Below are 26,770 nucleotides of genomic sequence, written 5' to 3' on the forward strand. Positions count from 1 at the left end.
TGACAGAAGTCTCTATATACTGACAATGTTTTTTTAAGATGGTCAAACGCTGATTTAACAGGTCTGAGTCCATAACATTGAGGTCTCTTGCATGCTATGTGGTCTTCAGCCTATAAGAGTCGAGTGGAGTGCTGATTTGTTGACTTTCATTTTGGGGACTAAAAACACTGATATTTCTTTCTTTTCTCCATTTAGATGGGAGAGATTCTGATCCTATCCACTCATTAATATTATTGCTTTAGTGCCCATCATGACAAGTGGTCATTTGGTAAAAAGGAAATAATGTGGTGTGTCATCAGCATACATATGATTAAGAGATGCTGTAGTTGTCCAAATTCTGAGCTGGGGAGAATATTTACATATTCAGTAAACGGGCCTAAGAACAGAGCCTTGAGGGACACCAAATGATGTGGTTGAGATTTATAATTCCCAAATGACACAAAGTAAAGCTTTGCAGTATTTTTGAACTATAGAAAAATTTACATGTATATGAGCTTCATGAGGAAATACAAAGTGATTCAAGATAGACCCTATATTTGATTGCATATGGGCTTTGTGAGTTATTAAGTTTTTTGTATATACAAACTGATAAAATATTAACTAAGTTACCATGGTTTCATTTTAAATCAAATATTATATATACAATACATACAATATAAATGCTATATGCTATTTGTTATGTGGGTGACAAAATGCAAAAGAATACTAAAGTAACCTTACATTCAAATAAAGATAATTAACCTAACCTATGCTACAAAAGGGCACAGCTGATTGTTTATTTAAAAACGAAATTTACAATCATGTGAATAACTGTTTGTACACATCTACATTATTGGCTTACCAGTAGCTCTCTTCTTGGGACACTTGGAGCTCCTCGCTCTGCCTGAAGATGACATCCCACTTTCGCTCATGGAGTCAAGGGCTGATGAAGCACTACCCGTGGCTTCACTGTCCCTTATCATGCTCTCATATCCGCTGCTGCCTCCGCTGTGGTAGAACAGCGCCGTGCGGCCCATTGCTGGAGGCAGCTCGCCGCTCAGCACACTGCTGTTGTCACTCCCATGGCCACTGCTGTAGCGCTGAGGGCGCCTGGGTGCAGTGATTTTACTGTACGGAGAGGGTAGCACGGCTGTGGGGGACTTGTCATCGGCCACATTTACCCCACTATCATTCCCGCTGTCTGAATCTCCTGAACCTCGGCCGTGCTTTCCTGATACATTGCCTGTTGCAAGTTCACTCACACGGCTGTTCGCAGCCCTAATGGCCTGCTTTGTGCCCATAATAGTCCCTCTCCCAGGCTTATTTGTGACTGTAGCAGTGGTCCGAGAGCCTGATGTTCGACCTGATGGCGGGAGATTGGCATTAGTATTCCGGGGAACAGGAGAGGCCAAAGATTTAGTAGAGGAGCTGAGGCCTTTGGAGCTGTTGGCTGACAGTGAGCGTGCTTTATTCCCATTAACTGCTCCTGATGCCTTGGTATTTACAGAGGCTTTAATCTGACCTGATTTAGTAATGGTTCCTCCACTTTGACTAGATTGAAAGGTAGCTATAGGAGAACTGGATGAATTAGGAATACCAAATCTTGGAATTGACTTGTTGGATTTGCTACCCAGACTTGCCCCACTGTTCTCTCTGCTTAGCGCAGCTCTCGAGCCTGAGAGAGACAGGCTTTCACACCTTTCAAGTGACATTTGACTGCCATAATGCAGCCCAGCCTCTCCTTTAGAACCTTTGGCCTTCAGGCTAGAGGTAACTTTGGCTGTGTTGAGGCTGGAGGTTTTAAAACTGGTGGAGTCTGCCTTACGATGTACCTCAAGTTCGTCCTCTGATACAGCTGCCCTGGCCCCATAGGTCCTCCCTACCTCTGCATATGCTGACTTTAAGGCACTTTGAGGCAGCAAAATCTTAGTCTTGTGATCAAGGCTTGACTTTCTAACTGGAGGAGGAGGTGGCGACGTGCAACCAGGCTTGGCGATATTATTTGCTTTCTGTGAGTTAGCCTTGTTGTTTTTCCCCAGCGAGGAGAATTTAAGGCTCCCGGAAGATGAAACAATATCTTGGCTTCCCTTGTGATCTGTGGATGAATGGATAACAGGCACCGTTCCCAGGGTGGTAGCACCTCGTCTCAGCTGAGGCATTCTACTAGGTGGATTCCTGGTAGCTGACTTCTCACAGCCATCGACCACTCTCTGGGATGAGGTAGACCCCTGCACCTTGGGAGGGTGAGGTACGCTGTTGCTGCTGTTGGATGCTTTGCTGGAAAAGACACCACTGGGAGGATTTCGGAGAAATCTGCTGGTGCTGCTAGAGTCAAAAGACTGAGGTTCTGCGTGGTTGTTGACGCGCTGCCAGGGATCCTCCTGTTTAGCTTCTTGCCTCAGTGGATCTCTACTGCTGCTGCTACTGCTACTGCTATGAGAGATGGACGAGGTAGGTTTAATCTTCCTGGGAAGACTGGAGTGGACAATTGAAGAGCCCTGTGGAAGTGGAGAGGTGCTCACCGAGTGAGCTTTGGATAATTTAGATGTAAATCGAAGGGACCCTTTGGTTGATTCTGGGGAGTGGGGGCACTTTGTCAAAGATAGTTTACTCGATGCTGCACTGTCACTGTCTTGTTCAGAAAAACTGAATCCACTATCATTTAAGGAATTCTTGGCATCTCTTGTAGAGGACACACAATGAAACATGTCAAGGGAATCAAAGAAAAAGGTGGACTCTGGCCCGATTTGTTGGGCCTGTGGAAAGAAAACATCTGTGGAATGGGCTCCTTCACTTTCCAAGGTGCAGACACTGACCTCGCTCAGCCAAGAACTGATAGACGAACCTCTGCTGTCTATACACTCCATTGTGCCCTCCTGGGTGGGTGTGACCACAGCAATGTTGACCTCAGATCCTCCCACAGTTGATGTGTAGGCATCAAATTCATCATTGATGCTGCTGATTATGCTGACAGGTCTGGAACCAGAGGCCAGGGCCTGAAGTGAGCAGTCACTGTTGAAGCTAATAATGCTTGATGGCCGACCCTTATCCACAATACTGCCAATGGCAAGCTCTTCCACAACAGTGAACACTAACTCGTCCTCCCCATTCAGCTCCACTGGCTGTTGCAGGGTGACAGTAGCTCTAAGGATGTCTCGATCCAAATACCTTTCCCTCAAAGTCGAACGCACTTGGCACACCTCTACAGGTGCTCTGAGCAAAGGCGATGTGCAAGGGTCCCTTCTTTTAACAGCTTGGTGGCTCATTCCCACCGGTGGCATCCTGGTGCAAGATTTTTCTCCCTTTTCTGGATTTTCCCTCTGCTGTAAGGGCGGTGGAGCTGGCTTCGGCAAGGCTTTCTTGTTGGGGTAAACTTTCTCCCTCACTACAGGCTCCGAGTTTAGGGCTGTGGGAGCTGTCGGTTTGTTCGTTGTAGCCTGGCTTTCAGACATCAATACCTTCTCACCGTCTGCACTGGTTCTGCATATATTTTGGACAGTCTCAGTTGAAACCATTTCTGAAGGTATGCATTGTTTCTTGTTAGTGTCAAGTTTAGGTTTAACACCAGGACTGCAGTACGTTTGATTAGGGACAGATGGTTTGGTTGAGATCCCCTCTTGGTTGTTAGAAATATTTACTCCAGTCTTTGGTGAATTGGAGACTTGGCTTTCCTTGGATTTGTCCATTTTAGGGCTAGCCTGGTTTCTCTTGCCTTCTCCAACAAAGGCAGTGGGTTCTTCACTCCCATCTATACACTCCAACCTCTCCTGCAGCTCAGCAAATGTGTTGCATTTAAAGAACTGGTCTCTATCCTGAGAGCCCTCTTTTGCAGATCTCTTCTTGTTAAGAGAGGGGATAATAGGAACAAAGGCAGGTGGGCCTTCATTGTCACTAAGTTCTCTATCCGAAATTGCAGTTCCCCCAGGGCCCACGTAAATGACAGTATCACAGGATTGTTCACTACTTGAAGAGTACTCTGGGTCACTGAGCAGGGCGGGCAGATCTGGGTCCAGGGCTACTGTCCGGGGGTGAAATGGCCTTAGGTGTGGTGGCCTCCGAACCCTGCCTTCCTCACAGGAACTCTCCCCTCCTGATGAACTGGATGCATACTTCAAAGCAGAACAGAAGAAAATCACATAAGATACATAAAGATATACTAGATCAAAACAATGGTCTGCCTTTAATCCATAGCTATGAAATCCTTTTGAGAAAACTGTGATTTGCTATTGACAAAGTTGCCTGCCATTATACCTTTTCTGTCAACATGAATCTAGGGTCAGCAGGGAGAAGAAAGGCGTTTGGTAACTTATAGCTATAAGAGATCATAAATCAGAAGACTGGTGGAATAATCTCTCTGTAGCTGCTTAACAAACAAGTCTAGTGCTCCCAACTTAACTACTTCCTTCATTTCTTTAGGCTTTTTTGTGCTGTTGCACAAATTTGCAAGAATAGGAGAAGTATAACTAGAATTTGATGATTGAGTCAGCCTATGTTTAAAGAGCCTTGGCTGCTTAATAAAGAGTATCTCTTAAACCCCTGACCATGGATTCTTCCTAACAAGGTGAGTTGTGTCACAGAGCCAGTTCCAGGTCTTACAGTCTTACTATGGATGGTTTGTGTCCAGAAATGAAGATTTTTCTAAACAGTATCAGGTTCACCCTTCACCTCAACAGAAGCATTAGTGATCTGCAATTAGTGCTTGTGACCACAAAGGCTGCTGTCACCCCTGCGGTGTACGTTTTGTGTTTGTAATAGTAGCAGTGAGTTTTTATTGGTTTAAAATATTTATGTGATTACCCTTTTATTTTACAAACCCTTTTTAACCACTATGATTTATTGCAGATGAGCTCTTAATATTTAAACGTATTTTAAATGAGATGTCAATATTTATCTAAAGGTTAAAAGTACACATCAATAGACTCCTGGAAATTAATGTCAGTTATACAAATTGCTGTATCTGAACCACATAATAATCATCAGTTGGACCATAACCAAATGGGCTGCTATTGGGCCTCATTAACTTTTCTTAATCCCATTTTCTTAGGCAGTGCTATCGACTACATGCAGATGTGTTGAGAAAAACTTAATCTGTGCTAGGGAAATAGGACTTCTATTTAAGAGTTATATGCAGGCATGTGCAGGAAGCTTCTTTAAGGGAAGTAGATTTCATGGTGATTAAATATAAAATTACAATTAAATAGGACAGCAAGACTGACCATGTCTGCGTTAATAGCTAATATCATAGCAACATTAGGTTAACAAAATAATTAAGTGTTATATATAAAAACCTATACATTAGCTTCATATTAAAATTTTATAATTAGGACAATAAATGATAATTTGGTTGTAATAATAAGATGAAAACATGTCTGAACTGAACAAATCTTTGTTGTAAAATTCCTCCTATGTTTTTTGTTTTTATCTGTATGACACAGGATACAGCTGTATCATGAGCGTACCTTTGATTTCTTCTTCCTCATGCGATGAATTCGAGAGGCCAGCTGGATTGTGTTGAGTGAATCGGCGTAGTGGGACGGAGAATTTGAGATGTGGGCAATCATCGTGGTTCTGCAGTTGATGTTGCCGAGAGATTCCCTCAGCAACATTGTTAGCTTACTGTCCCTAGAGAGAGCATTAGAGCTGTTATTAGCAAACAGGCCGGTCATGTTTTAAAGCAATGATAAAAGTGGCTTATTTGTCATTTGGGGAATTGTCCTAAATAGGCAAAGTGGAAAACACTCCCACATGACAAGTTGTTAATATTTTCATACTTGAAACAATATTAAGATCTTGTGCCACACCAGTAAAAGCTGCTACATAGCAGCTTGGTGTCTATGGTGGGCTGTTTTTTTATTTTCAGCCCACCCACTGAGAATCAAAACAGAACCAATGATGGTTCCCTTACCTATATGGTACATGTTTTGCACCATTTGTCAGAGCCATTATAACGTTTCCCAGCGCATTCAGGGAAAGACACAAGCCTCCCCCTCCGTCTCTGCTCTTGCTCAAGGCCTTCTCACAGCTTCCCAGATCAATAAGGTGCAGTCGGCTCCGTCCACCTGACACTGTGCCGATGGAAGAAGGAGAACCAGGTGAGCAGGACAAAGAAAATTCCCCTTTGAAGTTATAGAGACATGTTGATGGGAGTAACGTGGCACTTGCTGAACCTTCTGGTTTATTTATGAGGTGATTTTAGAGGACCTGGCAAAAGTATTCATGCCACAAAATGTGTCACATTACAACCACAAACTCCAAAGCATTTTATTGGGATTTTATGTAAAACACTAAACAGTAGGAGTAAAAGGATGAAATGAAAAACTGCATTGTACATTTGTATTCAGGCCAGGCCTCTTTACATTGACATCCATCAATAAATCCAATTGCCTTCAGAAGTCATTTGATTGGTAAATGTATTCCCCCTGTGTGTAATTTAATCTCAGTATTAATCCAACTGCTCTGTGATTGCCTCATGGGTGTGTTAGAGAACATTAATGAACAAACAACATCACGAAGACCAATAAAAGCAGCAGATTGGTATGGAATAGGGTTGCGGAGAAATTTAAAGTAGGGTTTGGTTGTGGTAAATGCCTTGTACTTGTAAAGTGTTTTAACTAGTACAATGACCTTAAAGCATTTCACACTACAATCAGTCATTCACCCATTCACACACACATTCACACCCTGACAAAGGTGAGCTATGTTAGCTGCCACAGCTGCCCTGGGGCAGACTGACGGAGGTTAAAACACAATATCCCAAGCTCTGAACAGCTGAGTGGGCGCTGTTAAACCTCTGATCTGAACATGGAAAGGACACACCTGTATGCCTAACAACACCATCCATCTAAACTGGTTTTATCATTGTAGCTTGATGTTGATCAAATCAGAACCACATTTAGTTGAGAATCTGTGGCAAGACTTGAAAACCACTGTGCGTGCAAATTTTAATCTTTTTAATTATCAAAAATTATCTTTTTAATTTAAAATGATTAAAAGTATCAATTTTAATCATTTTAATTAACGATTTGTTTCTTGCGCCCAAAAACAAATGCTAGCCACATTTTTTCTGCAACTTTACAACTATGCACCATTTTGTGCTGGTTTCTCACATACAATCTTAATCAAATAAAATGAGATCTGAGATTGGACCAACCCGTGGGTTGGACCAAAAGATGTGTAACCCTGGCTTTGTTGTTTATGACATGCAAAAAAAAAAATCACCACAATCTGAATCAAATATTTATTCTGATAGGTTTAAATAAGGGATTAATCACTAATTTAAGCGCAATTATCCGCATGAGCCGTCAAATAAAAAGTATTGATATCGTAGACCAACGGAGAACGCCATTGTATGTTGTGGTGCAGGAAACTTCATGTTTTTCAAGTGTCAGCTGCAAACCCGAGGATTCTACAGAAGCGTCGCAATAATACTTACTTCCGCCTTTGCCGCTTTTCTCCATGCGGTACTGATAAATGTGAAGCGTGAACAGCATGTGCGAGTTGCGCCTTTCATCCTCATCTGCATCTGGCCTGCTGGTGCTGCGCGCGGCGAGGGCTGCATCCAGGAAGAAGGCGGCCTTCTCAGCGGTCGGGGCACGAAGCTCGCTCTGGTTCTGGAGCTACGGGGTTGGAGAGCAGCGAAACGGTCAGCCAAAGAGACCAAGCAGCCAGAAAAAAAGGTGAATGGGAAAACGGAGGCGCAGTAAAAGGATAGGAGCCAGTTAATTGGAACCCAGCATACATTAGAGCGCGTCTCCGGGGCAATTAAAACAGCACATATGCACACAGAGGAAGGAGGATTAGGAGAGGTAATGTTGGAGATGGTAGTGGCAGGGTGCAAAAATAAAGGAGGTAGAAGAGAATGAAGGTGGAGGAGATCATAAAGAAGCCCACGCGTGGCTGCCGAGAGGAAGACGAGCTTCACAGGACTGCACATCCTTTGAAGTCAGAGTCCACAGTTGCCCCCAAAAAAACAACATCTGTCAGTAACACCTGTGAACACTTTCAAACATCCATTTTCTACCATCCCCCAATATCGTTTCTATTGTGCTACAGAGGACTGATTCTAATTCATTCATAATACATGCTGGCAGGAGAGTCAGTGTGAGGGGAAAAGAAGAAAGCTATCAATAACAGAGTTTGGTTTATATATTAAAGATGGATTGAAGAAGCAGGATCGAGACAGATAACTGAGAAGTCCTGGGAGATGTGTGTGGGGGGGGGGGAGGAGAGAGAAGCTCGCACACTGGCACCGACAAGCAAGTTTAAACGTCTTTGGAGGAAAAGGGAGAGGTTGATCATAGGCAAAAAGATCAATACTCAGATAATACTAGAACCCACAGAGAGAATGAAAGGATCAGTGAACAAAGACAAAGTGAAGAGCTGCAGCGATAGTTACCTGAGTGCCACAGATGGGATCTTCTCTCAGATGGATTCCAGGGGACTGGCCCTCCTGCAGGCTGCCTGATGAGACCTCAGACAGCAGGTCCTTCAGCTCTTCATCTTTCCCAAAGATTTCCACAGCGGACACGCGCACCGAGAAGCGAGTGCCCGTCTTCTCCTTGCGCTCGTTGATGAGCTTGAAGAGCCAGGAAATAGCACAGGGCACAATGCCCAGGCTCTGAGTGGAGCAGTCTTTGCCAATCATGGTGTATGTCTTGCCTGGTGAGTTGAAAGAAAAAGGGATAAAAATGGAAATGTAAACATTTATACTCCTATATACAGTTCCTGCTATGATGTGCATGCCCCTTGAACCTTATTGTGTATTGTGTCACATTATTGACAAGCTTGAATGTATTTTATTGAGATTTTACTATTCACAATTATGAAATACTTTGTTTTGGTCCCAATCAAACCCAGTGGAAGGCATTAGGGTTTGTGGGTGTGACCTAACAAAATGCAGAGGTGTTTAATGGGTACGAATAGTTTTGGAGGCACTGTACAGTGAAGTCAAAAACATTACACTGTCTGTCTTAAATGGATGGGGGTTTCCAACCACTTTGGAAATCGTGCGAAGGTTCCTGTGTTTAACAATTAGTGAAGGAAAAGAAAATGACTGATGCGGGGCATCGGAGGTAACATTAAGTTAAAGTAAAATCAAATGCTAATCCAAGGACTTCTTCCACAAGCAGTCATTCTGTGGAGAATTATAGCTAACAGCAGCAAGAGAGAAGCACGCTCTTCATCCTGGGAGGACTGGCCAGACCAATTACTAAGATTTTAATTAGAGACTGAGCCCTGAAGCTTGCGCGCGGCACATTAGCCCTCAGACCCCCCCACCTCCCCCCTTCACCTCAAACCAATTCTTTCTTCCTTCCAATCTCCCATTCCTTAACTCACCCCAGTGCTCGCTAAGCCAATTGTGGACACCAAGCGTAGCTAACAAAGAGCAATGAGAGGTTTTTTTTTTCCCCGAGACTTAACAATGGCTCTTGTCTAATCTGTTGCCGGTGGAGGAGCTTACCGAGCCTGACTTGGCCGAAGCAGAAGATGCAGCCATCTGCACCGTTCACCACAGACTGGATGACCTCAGCTACTGTCCCTGAGCACACCTCAGCCTGTGAGAGAAAGAGTGAAGCAACTGTCTGTCACAGTCCATCCCAGAGTTCAGACAGATAAATAAAATGCAATAAATAAATTATTAAAATCAAAACCTGGGAAATATTTCAGAGTCATAACACCTGAACATTTTAAAAGTATAAAGCATAAATTAACCACGATCAGCTAATTTTTAAAAGCAGATGAGTGATTGCTTTCTTAACCAAAAAGGCTTTGTAGCCACGCCTCTTTTTAAAACAGAAAATGTGCAGGAAACATGAGCGAGCTCAGTGGAAGCAAACAGGTCAAGTGTGCAGAGTTTTCATGACCCACAAAATCTCTCCTAGAAACACTTTTTTTTTATTATGAAACTTGAATTCAAGGAAACTAACAACCCGAGCCAAAGGGAAGAGGGCACAAAGCTGTTCATGTGACACCCTTGTGTTATTTGGGTCTTCTTTGCAAGCATGGCATTTATCAGATAAGGAATAGCTTTATTTTGCAACAGTTTTTATTTTTAACATTTTCTTCTGTCAGTACAAAAATATTTGCGAATGTTATATTGCTTTATCTTAATAACTGCTCTCTCCAAACATTCCTCCGGCAAGATTACCAGTGATGATTAGCTGTAGCAGAGACATATTTCACCAGTCAACATGTTTTTTTTTTTTCCTGTGTCTGGGCCAAATGAGAGAGACAGTTTTAACTGCAGCTTCATTCTGATTGCATATCAGTATTTTAACTTGTCCATCCACCACATATGTAACATTAACTTGTACTTTTAGGGCCTAATAACATTTTCTGGGTAAACTAACTACAGATAGTCTTACAGAGTTTCAGTGCAGTGGCTTTTAAAAGTCCTGTACTAATGTTTTGACAGCTACGTTTAATATATTAATTAAACTATTATGGGTAAAACAGACCTATTAAGAGAAGAAAAGTGAAATCTGCATAATCACTGCATTGTTCGGAACAATAAAAGGAGGCTATTCTGGTGACACTTTGTTGGGAGTATTGTACTGGCACATGCCTGTGTACATTTGAGTAAAAATGCAGGTCAGAACTGGGACGAACATGACAGCATCCATCTGAATGCTGCCAGAATGTTAGTGTTTTAAAGTAAAGCTTTTTTTGCAACGGGTGATTTGCCACTGTTTTCAATAACAGACATATTTAGGCTCACCACAGGGTGCTTTGAAATCCCTCCATCAGGTGCTGGTTTGTTAGTTCCCCAAGCTACTGCTCTACTGATCTCATCCACAGTCATTTACATCTTTATGAACTACACTGAGCTTGAGACTTAGCTAACGCTACAATTTTTCTTGGGTGGACATTGTGTTTGCATTGATTCCTGGCATTCCAAACACAATGGTGTCACCCATCTGCAACTTTTGGCTACATTCTTTGCTACCCTGCGCTCCATTTTTTTCTTACATGTTATTTTTCTTACACACATTTCTTGATTCCTGCTATTGATTGATTGATTGATTGATTGATTGATTGATTGATTGATTCATTCATTCATTCATTCATTCATTCATTCATTCATTCATTTGTCATGCATTATAGGTGCCAAACCCACATGGGCTTATAAAACACTACACACAAAAACATACAGAACAAAATGGTCACATTCAATTCATAGGCGCTATAAAAATGTCAATACATCTTTAAATGTTTATACTCAGCAAGGATACAGCACTCATTATCTTCTATCCCAAGTTTTACAAATAAAGTAGCAAATGCAAAAATATACCTGTCATACATTCAATCCAACTAAGGATTTTATCCTTAGATAGCCAAAGTACATCTGCATTACGCCTATTTATACATCCAAAAAAGGGAAATGTCAAATCAGAATACAGAGGACAGTAAAGGACTAATGTATTAAGGTCACAGAAAACACACTCTCTCTCCTCAACAGGGAGACTTTTATACCTACCCACTTCCATTGCAAATTAATTTAACTCTCCGTAGGCAAAACCCTGGTGAGGAATGGAAAGCAAAAGTTGTAAAAAGTAATGATATGCACCAATTTGAGGAGCTTCCATCACTCAGGTGTGTGTTTATGAAGGTTGCAATGCATACTTCTTTTTTCAGCGTGGGCCCTCTGGGAGCAGTGGCCCTTATACCGTACCTCACACAGCAAACAAGACCTGTAACAGCTGAACAGCTTGTTGTAACTGGTAGCCACCAGCAGCGCTGTCCCAGAGGCACAATCTAGCAACTAGGTTTCAGCTCTGCAGCAGAAACATTTAGGCTTCAGCTATCAGCACCATACTTAGAAAAATAATGGCTCCACTGAGATGGCATGATAGAAGATCCGGGGCTTTCTCTGCTCCTGAAATTCCACTCTACGCCAATGGTCACAATCTCATTTACTCAAGTTAATTGTGCCCTTTCGAAAGAACGAAAGAGAAAATGTTTATACAAATCTTAATGTTAGAATACAAATCTGTGCCAAGAAGAAAGCTGGTCTCTTCTCTTACAATACAGTAAATATAAAGCCGACCTTTGTCTCTGTCTCAGTGGGTGTTGTTAGATATAGAGGTTGGATATAAACGGAGCGGATTCAAATCATTCCTCAGACGGCTTAAAAGGCCCAGCTGTTAGGCCCACACTGGTAAGAATGCCCCTTGACCCAAGACAGGCATTTTTCTCTAAGCCCCTAGTCACACCCTGCAAACATAAAGATTGTCCCTTCGTCCTTGAGCAGCTGAGTTCCCACCCAACACCTTAAAAAAACACACACACAAACACACACACAGCCCTCTTACTTGTGAGGCATCGTGGGTAAAAACAGCATCGAAGGCAAATATCTTTGGGACGGCCACAGTGGCGGACCTCCTGTGCCCTGAGCTGGAGTGCGGGCTGGACGCAGGGTCGTAGAGGGTCAGCTGCTTTTTCCTGCTGTCAACTTTTAAGAAAGACTGAGACTCCGAGGAGTCCGCTCCCTCCAGAGACGGACAGATTCGCATCATCACTTTCACCTAGAAGGAAAAGCAAAAAACAGGGGGCGAAAAAGGTGGATTAGAAAGGGGGGAATGTACAAAATATAGGAAACAGAAAGGAGGAGATAAAGTTTTCTCAGCAGAGTTTTCTCTTTTTTGGTATGAAGGTGGGAACTTGGTCTAAGAACCATTTATTTATCTGAAAAATAATATACAATATAATATATCTACTGGGGACGTGAAGAACTGAAACACAAACAGGCTTCGGTTTTATGAATAAAAGTGGCGATTTTTGCATGAATGGGACCCTGAGACCTACCTCTCTGTCTGTCTCAAGAACTTCCAGACCTCAGTGCACTTCAACCTTAAAAATGCTTAATTTGGCACTGATTTAAAACCTTTAGATTTTTATCTAGGTCTGTTTTGACACTGTAGGTCATTGCCGACACCACACAAACACCACTGTTTTCTCCCACAGCAACTTATAGGAAAACAGTGGTCAATTTTGTTAAAACGTTTAAGAAAAAAAAAAAACTTGCGATGACTAAAAATATTGATGCCGATGGAAATATGTGGCGGCGGCAGTCCCGGCGTATCATATTTTGCATCGCAGGTCCTTCGACCTCATGTAGACTGTTTCAGAGCTGAACTACATCTCAGGTTACCATGGAAACTTTCAGTCTTGCATTGACTGGGAAACTCAGTGGGTCAACACATTGCTTAATGGTGTTCGTAAAAGGCAGCAAGGTGAGTATTGAAGTCATAGCCAAAAAGAAAAAAGGTGGAAATTGATGTTCGTGAAGCGTCCTGCTGTGGGATTATCTGAATCCTGGTTGTTTTTCTGAACCGTAGGCAGCTCAACAGCATTGGATAGCACCAGCATATGCCCCCCCCCACCCCCCACCCCCCAATATCTCCCCCATTATTCCACCTACTCGCTCTCCTCCTTCTGTTGTCCTTCCCCTCGGTTGCACCGACAAAGCCAGTTCACCGTTAAGAAGCCTAAAAGCCACCCAGCTGCATTTTGAGGCTTCGCATTCATCAGGCGAGCTTTACAGTCTTAACACATTCCACAGGTCAGCGTACGGTTCATCATGCCGGCGTGGAAGACCCGAAAAACGATGACAGCCCCGTGCATTAAAGCGTCGCCATGAGCACAGCTTTGACGAGACGGCTCATGCCACAGGAGTGGAGCCAATCTGCTGTTTGGTGCAGGGTTCAACCTCCTCCAGACGGTAGCAGATGAATTTTACAATTTCCTGCCACACAGAACCACCGTGTGTGGCTTGTGTGGCTGTGTTTGAACACGTCGGGCTACGACAACGCCATCATTTACAAAACCCCTTCTTTAGAAATCCTGACAACTCCATATTGCTTTAGAATCTCTCTTGTACATCCCCAAAGGCAATGTAAAAATATATCTGTGACTGTCAGGTGACGGAAGAAGCTCTTGGGATGTGTTTAATAGTCCTGTCATCTCTTCATGTGTTTAGAGTAACCCAAAGATTTACATTATCTGAATGGTTTCTATATGCAGCAGTTTATGTGAAATGGAAATCAGTCCCGAGTCACTAAACGCACACGTGCTTCCTCTTTGGCACTAAAACAAAACCTTTAAAATAACTTTTTTTTTTTTTTTTGGTACAATACGAGGCTGTTTTGCTCTGCTTTCTGACTCTCCAAACTCCTTGTGCCTATATAAAAAGTAAAGTTCACTCTCCCTAGGATTTCTGTATAAATGTTCTCACAAATTTCAGATGCAGGCCTACAGGGTGTAGATACTGGGGGCTATTTACAGAGCTCTGCTTAAGTATTCATACTGTTTAAACACTTGATACATCAAACCACATACTTCTTTCTGTGTTTTTATTGGGAGCTTGTGCTCAATCGTAATGTGGAAGGAAATGAACATGATGCACGTTGTCTAAATTTATTACAATTAAACATTTCAAAACTGTGATGTGCATCTGGGTCAATGGGAAGCATGGTCACCTTGAAATTTGAAAGTTGTGGGTGTGAGTCCGCCTTCCTCCTGCCAAATATCAATGTGCCTCTGGATAAAGCACTTAACCCCAAGTTGCCTACCGATCTGCTCATCAGTGCATGAATTTGAAAGTACGATTGGGTGAACGTGGCTATAATGCAAATTGCTCTCTTTAGTTAGCATGACTAGAAATGCATTACATAAATCCAGTTCATTTATTATTTATATTGATTCAGCTTCTCCTGAGCACCTTTGCCGCAAACTACAGCTGCAAGTCTTTGACTCTTCAGACCCTAACGTTTTCCCCATTGTTCTTAGGAAAATAGCTTAAGCTCAGTCAGATAGGACGAACAGCATCTTTTGACATCAATCAGGATGAGAATCAACTCTATTTCGCCACATTTTATGGTGCAAACAAGGAATTTGACATCGGATTTTAACGCTTGCATTGCGTAAAGAAACAGGTAGACAGCAACTACAATCTGCAACGTAAAAGACATTTTCAGGGGACAAAGTTAAGAACAGCACCAATGTGTACAGTAGACAGTTCTTAATTGTATTTAGGTCTCATCTTTGACTAGGCCATTGTAGAACATAAATTTGGTTTGATGATGGATTCCTTCCATCCTCTCTGATTAGCTTCCACATCTCTGCTGCAGAAAAGCATCCCCACACCGTGATACTGCCACTACCAGAGTATTTACTCACAGGGATGGTGTGTTCAGTGTGTCAGTGCTGGTTTTGCTTGTGGTCCTAAAAGCTCAACTTTTGTGCTTTATGTCTCCTGAGCATCCTTTGGTAAATGTTCTATGGCTTTCACTTTCTAAATGGCTTTCTTCTTGCCACTCTTGCATTGAGACCAAATTGGCTGTTCTCAACCAATCGTTGTCCTGTCAAAAGATCCCCGAACCTGATCTGTGAATCTATGCAACTGATCCAAAGTTACCAGGGACTTCTTGGCTGTGTCTCTTACCAATGCTCTCATTGTCTGGCAAGTCAGTTGAGGTGGATGGCCATGTCTTGACAGGTTTGTAGTTGCGCCATCCTATTTCCATTTTTGGATGATGGATTGAACAGAGCTTCATGAAATGAAAATTTAACCCTGATTTAATTTTCTCCGCAATGTATTCCTTGCTTAAACTGATATTAAAGGGTACACATGTAGACTCTGTTTACTAATTAGGTTCTTAAGCTCTGAAGGCAATGGGTTGGCTGATAACCCCTTTTAGTTAGGGATGTCAGAGTAATGGGTCCGGGTAAAGCAAACCACACTTCAAGTTTTGTTCAGTTAAGTGTTGAAAACCATGTATTTTGACATGTTGAATTGTAAAAACGTTAAACATGCATGAAGACTTTTGCAAAGCTCCTTGTATTGAATTCCATATACGTGGTTCAAACTGTTGTCTGTATACGACTGCTTTGTTACCTAAATATGCATATAACGAGTAAATTACGTTTGCTTTGACATTTAAACCGAGTTTCTGCATATAACTGCAGAGGTCATTAGAAAAAGAGAAGCTAATGTCTCAGCTTTATTTATGTTGGCGGTGATCAGATATTGAAGGTCACCGTATTTTAACGCACTGCTAATGGCCTTTGTTTCCCTGCACCTTGACTGCTCTCTGAAAGCCATTAGAGTTGGCACGACTCCATCTAGAAATGTCTGCAGGTAGGAAGCAGAGAAGTGGAAGTGACCTACATATGCCTGATGGAAACCAGACATTCGACCCAAGTGTCACAGTTTTGCACTGATATAAACCAGATGCAGGCATAGTCGAGTTGGAGCGGGCAAGGGAAAATGTTATTTAAACTGTCTTCCTAGATGGTAGCACAGAAACCAAGACGTCGCATTGGTGCATTTGCTCACTAATAAGATAGAGCTGCAACTGATAGGCTTGGATAGATCATAAAATCTCATAAAAAGTCAACTGTCCCTTTAGCAGAACAGATGTACATCACTGATCATGTTTGGGCTCGAAGAGGATCGTTAATAACAGTTTTTTTTTATGAAGTCCGCATGTTGAAAGCAGGTTTACAACATGTGGCAAAATTTCAACCGTTGGGATACCTGGCAGCAGAAGTGAGGGTTTCCTATCCAGGTGGGATCTAATCTTGTTCGGGGGACTTCTGCTTTATAAATACAGGACGTCTGCTCAGACAAACAATACCCAATAAACCTCAAAGGAAGCACAACTTGTTTGCACAGCTTTGTTTAATGACTGTCATATAGCTGCCAGGCTGACTTTCATCAATGTGCACCGCATGTAGAATGGATTCAGGAATCCTGCTGTTGTTGTGACCACAGATATGTGAATTACAGCTTTTACTGGCTTTCGGTGTTGAGAGAGGAATGCTAGTCCCACAAACTGAGCAAATTCATGGCATTCCAGCAGGCTTATCTGACTGAATCAGTATGGACCGGACCAGACGGCACGCTGCCTGTAGACCAGTCTGTCGCCACTCTGCATTTCACCCCTTCAAACAGGGGTCTCTCTGTCTATCTTTGTGTGTGACGTCGATGAAGTTCAAGGAGACATCAGCGTGAGTTACGGGGTAGAAAAACGTGTTTCTGCGTGCATGCGCTCACCTTTCCCATCCCTGGGTTCTCTTTCACTTTGGACACGGCTCGGAGGAGACATGGCGGGGTAGGGGGTGGTGAGATCTGCAGGATGCCACTGAAATTGGTTGGGTAGATTGAGGGCTCCTGAGGGTGGAGCGGGGAGGGCTGGTTTTTCTTCCGCTTGGAGGAGAGGTTCAGCTTCTGAGCTGCCCTAAAAGAGGGTGAAAATAGGAAATGAAGGTATGCTTAAATCCAGCAAGCCAGAAAGATCATACTTTAAAGGTATCTTTGTTTCTGAGAGGTGCCGTGCCAAGTACTCACACTATAACACATCCATAATGGTGAACAGTTTCCCTTTAGGTTTGCCAAGATATACAAAGCCACTAAAATAGCTGTTCTAAGCAACCGCTCCCTTCCTTTCCCAACTAAAAAAAAACACTTTTCATCTCCAATCATATACCCCTACACAATATATGGAGTCAAGTTATTTATTTAAACTAAACCAATATAATATAAATCATCACCAGTCAACTGTCTTAGTCCTCCAGGGACTAAATGTGGGCTCTCATAGTTGCAAGACAAAGTAAAACGTATCTTGACCAGACACAACCGAGCTGCGATGGACATGCAAGGTGAGTTGAAGAACTACTATAAAGGAAACACATGGTGCCTTGTGACTGAGCATGTTCATTCATAATTAAAGTTAATGCTAAAGTATGTGTTTTTCTTTGGAAGCTTTAATTATGCTACAAACAGTAACCTTTAGATTAAATCATAAAACACAGACGGTATTAGAGGTTCACCAGGAAATTGGTTGGTTACGCTCTACTGGCCCTGATCTGTGATGGAGTGCTCAGATCTGAAAATAATCATCTGATCTTCTTCTGATCGGGGAAAGTGTTTCACATCAGTTCTACCAGGTTGAGCTGGCGACACGCCCCCACTCTTTAGTGCAGAAGCTGTTACTCCAGGAAGAAGACTCACAGGTTTGTTCATTTCAGTTTCAGCTAGGTTTTTGGAAATAAAGTCAAAGTACAAAGTTATTAGATGCTTCTTGAAATTAGCCTTTTTTCCTTTTTTTTTTTGGCTGTCAGGTTCACAGTTCCACAATAAGAAGTTAAATATCAGCAGATACAAGGAAACAAGACCTATTACAGTTGCTAGGTTTTAAACTTTTTAAAAAGTCAAACTGTCTTTCATAGAACACACTGGATTTGCAAATGTGGTCTTTTAAAAAAAAAATCTCAGTTAAAGTAGGGGTCTACTTTCCCTCCAGCTATTACACGCAAGTAGTTTGTGCCATTCATTTTACTAACCTGCAGACAGCCATGTTCATGCTAAAGGCCTATGTAAGATGCTAAATATAGTTTGAAATGTTGAATCTAGTCAAGTCTTTTTATTAGCTTTGCAGTAACAGATATGTCCTGTTTAACTGCAGAGCTGTGTAACCACAACAGCTCTCTCACACAAACAGTGTGGTGTCGCCTCCGACCCTAAAAGAATTTAATACCAATTGATTGCAATATATATATATATATATATATATATATAGAGAGAGAGAGAGAGAGAGAGAGAGAGAGAGAGAGAGAGAGCGAGCGAGAGAAGAAAGAGAGAGAGAGCACTGAAACAGAAATTAAATTTAGCTAAAAATTTGGTAACAGGAGGCCACATTGTTGTAGCTCTTATAGGTAAACAGGTTTATATTGGACACCTGTTAAATCTGCTGTGTCAGTCTATTGTTTTGACTGACATCTTGCATATTCACAGCTTTACCATCAAAGTCTACCATCTTTCTGAACTTCTCCACTGTTCTCAGCACTAAGCGGTTGGAAAAATGGGATCAAACTCGTTTTGCCCTGGAGCTCATGTGAAAGAAGCAGTATATTTGCCTGAAGGGATTTATGGCATTGCCCCAGTTCAGCTAAAGCTCATCTGCCAACAATTCAGTGCTGGCATATAAAGTAAGCCTACCAGGAAGACCAAATGAACTCAAACGGTCAAGCAGTCACATTTCACTTTGTCCTCCCACAGAACGTCTGGGAGGACAAAGAGGCGACTGTTCCCGAAGGAACAAGTAGCTCAATCAAATATGTAAGATTGACTTAAAAAGAGAGAAAAATCTGCAGAACAAGGGATTTGAGCACAGGTGCATAAATCAATTAGATAGAAATCAGAATCCAGTAAGGATCAGCCGGTCAAATACTGAAAATGTACTGGGGTTTTTTTTCTCTTAATTAAATGCATCCAAGATAGCTATTCCTGCCATTTTAGGTCTTAAAATGTAACAACAGCATGTACATTAATGTTCTTGTTAAAATGTAATAAAAATCAGATAAATCTTAGGAACTAAGCTTGGGCTGGTTATCTGTGTCAAGGAATACTGAGGTTTTAAAAAGGTAAACTTAAAAAAAAAAGAAATTTGTCACATCATTCCCACACTTGTAAATTAATTTCAATGAAACACACAAAGCATGTGTTGAAAAGTTTTTTTGTTATTTTTCCCAGCTGTATGTACCACAGGCTAATGCAACCCATTGTTGTGACCTACTCATTAGAAAGAAGGATATTGCACTTATACTTCACCTATTCAAAAACTCATCAATTCATCAAATAATGTTTCTTCTTTTTTATGAATTACAGCTTTTAGATGGTTTAACCTCAAAGAAAGCCAGAAATTGGTACGGGCCAAGAAAAGCTTGATCAGTACACTCCTAAATTTTAGAAGCAGAACATTTTAAAAAAAGAGAGAGAGACAGAGATCAAAACAGAACAAAACCATGTGTCTCCAGGTCAGCAGGAGTTCCTGAACATCTAGCCTCAGCCCATTAGTCCCCCTCTGGACAGGACTGGGTGGGCTGCTGCCAAAAACCTCACCACGTTCCCATTCCTATCTGCCTATGGTGACAATCTAACCCCCCCTAATCTCAGCTACTCCCCTCTTCACTGTAACACCCCCTACAGCGACAGCCCAAGAGCACAATCATGGAACACGCTGCTGGCTGATGGAATAATTATTGCATCCAAGAAGGCTACAGGAGAAGCGTCTCCCTGGGGAGCTGCCTCTGTGCGATAGCATGTGAGATGGATCATGTGACGGGGGGGGGGGGAGAGAGAGAATAAAAACTAGATGGAACAGATGGATGCGAGCCAGAGACAAGGGAAGGCGAAACTACACTGGGGTCCACGTGGCTCCATGCTGCAGCCTGCCTGTGTGCATGTATGGGAGGTTTCTGCAACACGTTCATTCTAGAGAAACCTATCCTTTTTCCAGTCCGTCTCTCTCACCTCATTATGTCGTTTCTTTTCCAGCAGCAGCATAAATCAAATGCGAGAACTAAGACACTGCACAGGCAAAAAAAAACAAAAAAAAAAGGGGGTACCAAATTGATTTGTAACTGTCCAGACCACCGAGGGGTGGCTACATCCCAAAGCTGAGAAGGTAACCTTGAAGTCTAATTGATGCCACACAATGAGAGTCAGTGCGCAGGTGTGCTCTTGAATGAAAGCTGAGACAGATTCACATCCACGTTTTCAGATCAATTAAGCGCTTCTCTCCCTCCCTGTCTCTCCCTTCTTCCTATCTTTGCCTCTCTGTGCCTCACCCAACTGTGAACATGGGAAAAGGTGGCGAAGGGGAGGCTCAGATTTCACCAGCCCACAACAGCTTGTCCACCTGTTCACTCTCAATCTCCACGCAAGTGAAGCCGTTTCCACGAGCAACTCACTCCAACGTCTTAAGGCAGTCACACACTTTTGCAAAAGTAGATTTATTTACATTGGCTTTAGCATGCACCAGTGAAAACGTGCTGCAATCATGTACTTACAGCTCTTTCCAATCCATCATCTAGTTTAGGCTCATAGTCAGAAAACAGACAACTGATACAGATCAACTTTGAGGTCCGTGTCTGTGCTGTCACTGTTCTCCATTATTTGCACATTTGCTACGCCAGCGCAGTCGCCAAGAACACGGCGAAGAGGAGGGGAGGAGGGGGGTGGGTTGCTCACTAGTCAGGGCACGGGGCTCCTTCCTGCTCCGATCGCAATCATTGAAGTTCCGCTTGATTTCACAGAGGTTTGTAAGACGCCGGGGGGACGGAGGGAGGTGGATCGGGGTGAGGCGTGGGCATCATAGTAACTAAATGGAACAAGCGGCAGGTGGGGCAGGAGTGAGGTGGGCAGGCGGAGGACAACCGCTCTGCAGATAAAAAGTAGGAGAGGTGCAACGGTGAGTGAGGTGCGTGAAATCCAGAGAGTTTCCTAAGAGGAGGCGAGAGATGGGGCTTCCTTTTTTTTTAAAAAAAAAACATCTCCAACTCTCTCCCGCCGAAAAAGTTCTGCATCAGTTCACGGGCTTAAAAAAAAAAAAACAGCTTGCAACAGTTCAGCTCCCCTCTCCATCTCTTCATCCAAGTCTTCTCTCATGCCACAAGCTGCTCGGTTTCCTGTCATGTAGTTAATCCTACACGCTCTGTCTGCCGTGAGCGGCTGTACGTCCCCACGGTCTTTCCCACGGGCAGAAGGATTGGAAGGGATTCTCTTCTCCTGGCTTGGCTTTACGAGAAGAAGGAGGATTTCTGCTCCAGTTCCACCTCTTGGTCCTTCTCCTGCTATCGGAGAAATTCTGGCAGTTGTCCTGCCGTGTCTCTCTTTCTCTCTCTCTCTCTCTCTCACTCAAACATACACACACACAATCCCTCCTCCTTCCTCTCCCTTTTTTCCCTCAGCCCAGCCCCTTCTCCCTCCGACTGCCAGACGAGGTGTCAGCGCTCGATTGCTGGGTGCTTGCGGCGCAATTTGCCAGTACTCTCTTTCTCCCTATACCCACACACATCTCTCTCTCTCTCACACACACACATGCATGCACCTCAAAACACGTCGCATGAATACTTAATGCATACAGGAGCCCTCTCTTCTTTTAGGGTCCCACACTTCAAACAGATTTGGTTAGTATGCCTACAGTGCATGCATGCATGAAGCCGAGTGCGCACACGTGCTTCGTTTTTTGTTTTTTTTTCCGCCACTTTTGTGTTTCGCTGTCATTGTTGAAGGATGTAATTAGCCAGACGAGTGAGAGCCTTATTAATCAAAAGTAGAGACACGCAAGATAAGCGAGGATATACTTAAGAGAGATGGATTGCTTGAATGAGTGATGCTCGGACTCAATTGGCAAGCTCCCAGAAAGGTAAAAATAAACGTCAAGCACGGGGAAAGGAAGAAGGCGAGAGACAATGAGCTGATGATACACAAGGAAAGTAGATTCATGCTGGCCAGTGAGAGGGAGAGCAGACAGTCAATGGTCAAGGGTAAAAAGGGGAATAAAAGCGTGCGAGTGGGTGAGCGCCGGGGTTAGAGTACCCTGTATTCCCTGGGCTGCCAATTTAGCAGTAAGCCCTCTCAACCCCCCCAACTACAGCCAGTGTTGTTTGAAAGGCTGCCGCGTTGGCTGCAGAGAGCCCACTACAACACATCGGCAAACAGAGTGGGTGTGAGACTTGCCAGATGAAAGTACATTCAGCACAAAGCTCTCTCTGACTCTCCATCTGACACACTGCCCCTAATATGAACTCTGCTGGATTAAACATTAAAGGAAAAAAAAAAGGGAAAACATCTAACCAGCACTATGTACAAATTCCGGGGTCCCCGTTAAATAATGAAGCTGTCTGATATCTCGTAACCTTTACGGTCTTCGCTGCAACAACACGCTTACGTCCGCTGTTCTGCAGCATGTCCACATTACATCGACTGAGGTGTTTTTGTTTAAAAAGTGCAAGGTGTGCTGCATTCTTCAAACTCGGTACCGACGCTGATATTAGAGCTGCTCAATTATGAAGAAAGAAAATCACGATCGTCATGATTCCTCATTGAGTTTGGAAAATCAGTGTTTAATTCACTTAAGTGACTTTTTTTTCAATTTTCTTTTATGTTTTTCTGACTTCCATGTTTTATAATTTTTTTCCACCCATTCCAAATCTAACTGCATGGCTAATACTTGTCAGCTAATGTTACTTGATAACACAAACCGCAATGACACGGGAGCTCACTGCATTCTGACATCTGTCCATGGTGAAGACGAATTGCTGAATTTCAAACTGAGGATCAGAAGGAAAAGAAAAGGGAATTTAAGCGACTTTGAATGTAGGATGGTTGTTGATGCCAGATAAGCTGGTCTGAGTATTTCAGAAATTGCTGATCCACTGGGATTTTCGGGCATCCCACAACTATTTCTTGGGTTTACAGAGAATTGGCCAAAAGAGAGAAATAACCTTCATGACTGAGCATTATGGGCAGTAGCTCAAAGAACCACTCATATAAGTAAAGTATGCAGAATATCCTCTTTGACACACTACATGTAAAACCTTAAAGTAGATGGGGTACAGCATGCCAAGACACCACTGCGTGTGACTCCTGCAAGTGTAGTATCAAAATTTCAGGCTGGTGGAGTGAGGTGGTATGATGGATATATTATCGGGGCACTTTGGGACCCTTTCTATCAACTGCATAAATATTTAACCACTACAGTTTACCTGAGTATTGTTACTGACCATGTCCATCTGTTAATGACCAGAGTATCCATAGTCTGATGGCTTCTTCTAGCCAGATAATGCTCTATCCCACACAACCCAAATCCTCTAAAACGGGTTTCTTGAAGATGATAACGAGTTCACTGTAATGGGAGACTCGCATCAAGGACCTGTAGCTAACAAACCTGCAGCAACCGTGTAATGCTATCATATCAATATGGAGCAATATTCCCGCAGGATTATATTTTACAGCCTGTTAAATATATGCCAGAAAGAACTGAGGCAGTACTGAAGGAAAAAGGGGGTCTGACCGGTTATTAGTAAGGTGTACCAAATAAAGTATCTATATAATACAACTACAATACAACTTTATTTATAAAGTACTTTAAAAGCAACACCGTTGACCAACGTGCTGTACACCGATAAAATTAAAAGTGTTCAACATTTCAAGAATTAAATTTCATATTTAACAAATTTCAATAAATTTTACCCATTAAAGTGTTTTGATTTATTAACAGATTCAATTTTCTAAAACCCTTTTAAGCTACAATGTTTCACAGTGATATCCACAGTGATACAAAGCTCTAACAACAACTGAACTGAAACACCTGTGGCTTTATCATCATTTCTTAATTATCTCCCACCAGTCACAGGTGCTGAAGTTTGCTAAGGGGGTTACGGGAAAACCCCTATGGGTCGACTGTGGTGCAGGAGCTAGCAGTTCGTCCTGTAACCGATGTGTTGCCGGTTTGATCCCCTGTTCCGTCTGTCACAATTGTTTTGTCCTTGGGCAAGATAGTTTTCCCGCTTGCCTGCTGCTGATGGTCAGAGGGCCCAGCGGTCGACACGGCTCTATCAGTCTGCCCCAGCGCAGCTATTGCCACAATGTAGTTTAACACTACCATTTACCATATTAGTTAGGTCACGTTTAAAGGGGCCATTACAACAAATCTCAGTTTTCTGTGGTTTTGAGAGTATAATATGATCTGTTTTGGTCCACTACGAGACTGTGTTATGCTCATATGTTCAGCGAACATTGTTGAATCTGTTTCCTGAACTTTTTCAAACAAACTGGTTGTGAAAAAAACCTTCTGTACCAACACTGGAGGTGGCAACCACAACACTATCATTACTCGTACGTTTATTTAGTTTCTAAATCCTGTCTCATCTGCTTTACATCATGAAAACAAAAAAAGATCATAGACACATTAAAATAGTCAACGGTTGTGAGACCAGTTTTCCAAATATAGTTGTTGCCAACCAGAAAGAAGTCAACTAGGTAGAGACACATATCATTACTGTACCCAACCCTTTCACTGAGGAGGGAAATCTGGTCTGCCAAAACAACCGCCTACAAAAAGGTTATTTTTTATTAAATTCTTTGGAGAATTTACATATGCAGCAATATCAACTACATGACGTAGTTTATACAACGATGTTATGGCCCCTTTAAACAACGCCACTGTCACACGCTTACCTAGCTTGTCATGTAGCTATGCATCTATGTATGTACGTCTAAACTTGAGGACATTGCTCTGATATTGTGAGCCACTAAGCACTGTCATGACTTTAAAGTATGTGTTGCTTTGGATGTGTTATCAGTTAGAATTGAGTGTGGAAAGGTAAAGATGTTACTATTGCTATGAGGTCACCATTTCATGTTTTTTTTCCCCACAACTGACGGTCTTGGAATAAAATTTAAAAGCTCTATGAGAGTCCGCAAATAAATGAGATATTATCATTGTTCAAAAATAAAGCAGAACTTCAGTTTGACTTTCATATTCAGCAATCCAAATGTGAATATATCTTTGTCAGTGCAGACAAAGTGTATGCATAGTGTGTCCTGAGATTAGGTAACATTATTATTGGATCATTCCTATCATATTTAAGTGGCAGTTGTGTGAATGTTGTAGTAGTGTGTGAGATACAGATACAAATTATGCATGCTGCAATGTGGAATGTGTAGGAAAGTGTTGCTGGAGTATCATTTACCTAAGTTAGCATATCTTCCTACGCCATTGAGATGCAAGACAGATGTACAATTATTTGATGGGTTATAACAAATTCTATGATGTTTGTAGTTTTACATGGAATTTTTCATTCAGATGTCAAGTGGAGCATTGTCATCAAATTGTATTAACACATTTTATTTGTCAGTTGCTTTGTCAGAGTTTCCAATGCCAACGTAGGCTGAGCAGTTAATCAAATTTCCAAAGAACCACTAAAACAGAGTTGCCTCATTAGTCACATCCTCACTGCAATCCCACTTAGTGTGCTCTCACATGTTATACATCACCACAGAATAAAAAGAAGGAATGGTCACAGAACTGTCCTGATAGCCATTCAGCTCAATCACTGTCTCCTTATGAACGGACCTGGGAGACAGATAACGACTGCAATATATATAAATGAGCCGGCGCAAGACAGATGTAAAATTAAGCACCTTTTTAAAAGAATAGGTCTACTGGTGCCTTTTGTTTGAGAAAGTGAACCCAGATTTTGTCCTCACCTATAGAGGGAGAAAGAAGGAGGAGGAGCAGGAGGTCAATGACTGCGGAGTAGAAAGCACAGAGGGGCTGTGTTTTCCTCCAGCTTTCAAAGCTTCATGCTGGCTTGCTGTCAATAATCACTCCAGCCTTCTTCTTCAAGCATTGTCAAACTGGCTGGAGAAGTTTCCCAGACCCAGAGAATCATTTGCAGGCACACCCACCAGCTTCATTGTGTACATTTATTTCTGTTCCTCTGCTCACAGCCTCTCAGGTAGGGTCTCTCTGTAGCTAATTAACATGTTGGAGGCATTTCCTATTCCTGACATTTTGTTTCTGTGATTCCAAGCTTTTATTCTCCCTCCACACACAAGATAAGGCTGATGTGGCTATTCATGCAGGGATCAGATCACTGGAAATGATATCACGCTGCTTCATCCTTGACTGCCCCTCCCGCTCCACAATCTGCAAGTCTCCCACTGTTGCTGATTAGCAGCCCTGCATTGCTGTTCGTGAATGGAGATACATGAATTATAATGACCAGAGCACAAAGACCCAAGCACCATTTGTTCTCAGAAACACAGCACATTTATCCTGGCCTCAGTAGTACTGGCATTTGTAAGATCTCTTTTGTTCAAAAAGCGGTGCATCACAACGCGCCGCTCCATGCCAGACCCAAAATGCCATATCAGCAGTTGGTCATGACTGACTGAGCTGGATTTGTGTTCCTCTATCAGGTGGGGTGCTATGTTTTG

The 26,770-nt window shown here is 42.5% G+C and overlaps 1 protein-coding gene across 3 annotated transcripts in view; it reads right to left on the bottom strand.

Annotated features, from left to right (window-relative positions):
• The window catches only part of kif26ab (kinesin family member 26Ab), a 101,429-nt gene that overhangs the window by 4,905 nt on the left and 69,754 nt on the right, over positions 1–26,770 (bottom strand). For 2 of the 3 annotated variants that reach the window (XM_021310646.2, XM_012852518.3), the window contains exons 5-12: positions 17,036–17,219; positions 12,291–12,503; positions 9,440–9,533; positions 8,375–8,637; positions 7,412–7,595; positions 5,885–6,044; positions 5,439–5,601; positions 842–4,088 (exon numbers count right to left, since the gene is read on the bottom strand). In XM_021310646.2, coding sequence (XP_021166321.2) covers positions 842–4,088; positions 5,439–5,601; positions 5,885–6,044; positions 7,412–7,595; positions 8,375–8,637; positions 9,440–9,533; positions 12,291–12,503; positions 17,036–17,219 — 4,508 coding nt within the window. Of the gene's footprint in view, positions 1–841; positions 4,089–5,438; positions 5,602–5,884; positions 6,045–7,411; positions 7,596–8,374; positions 8,638–9,439; positions 9,534–12,290; positions 12,504–17,035; positions 17,220–20,832; positions 21,723–26,770 lie in introns of those variants that run through there. The other variant, XM_012852525.3, reaches the window with a different exon arrangement.

Source organism: Fundulus heteroclitus, chromosome 19 (genome assembly GCF_011125445.2).
Source record: "Fundulus heteroclitus isolate FHET01 chromosome 19, MU-UCD_Fhet_4.1, whole genome shotgun sequence".
Classification (NCBI taxonomy): domain Eukaryota; kingdom Metazoa; phylum Chordata; class Actinopteri; order Cyprinodontiformes; family Fundulidae; genus Fundulus; species Fundulus heteroclitus.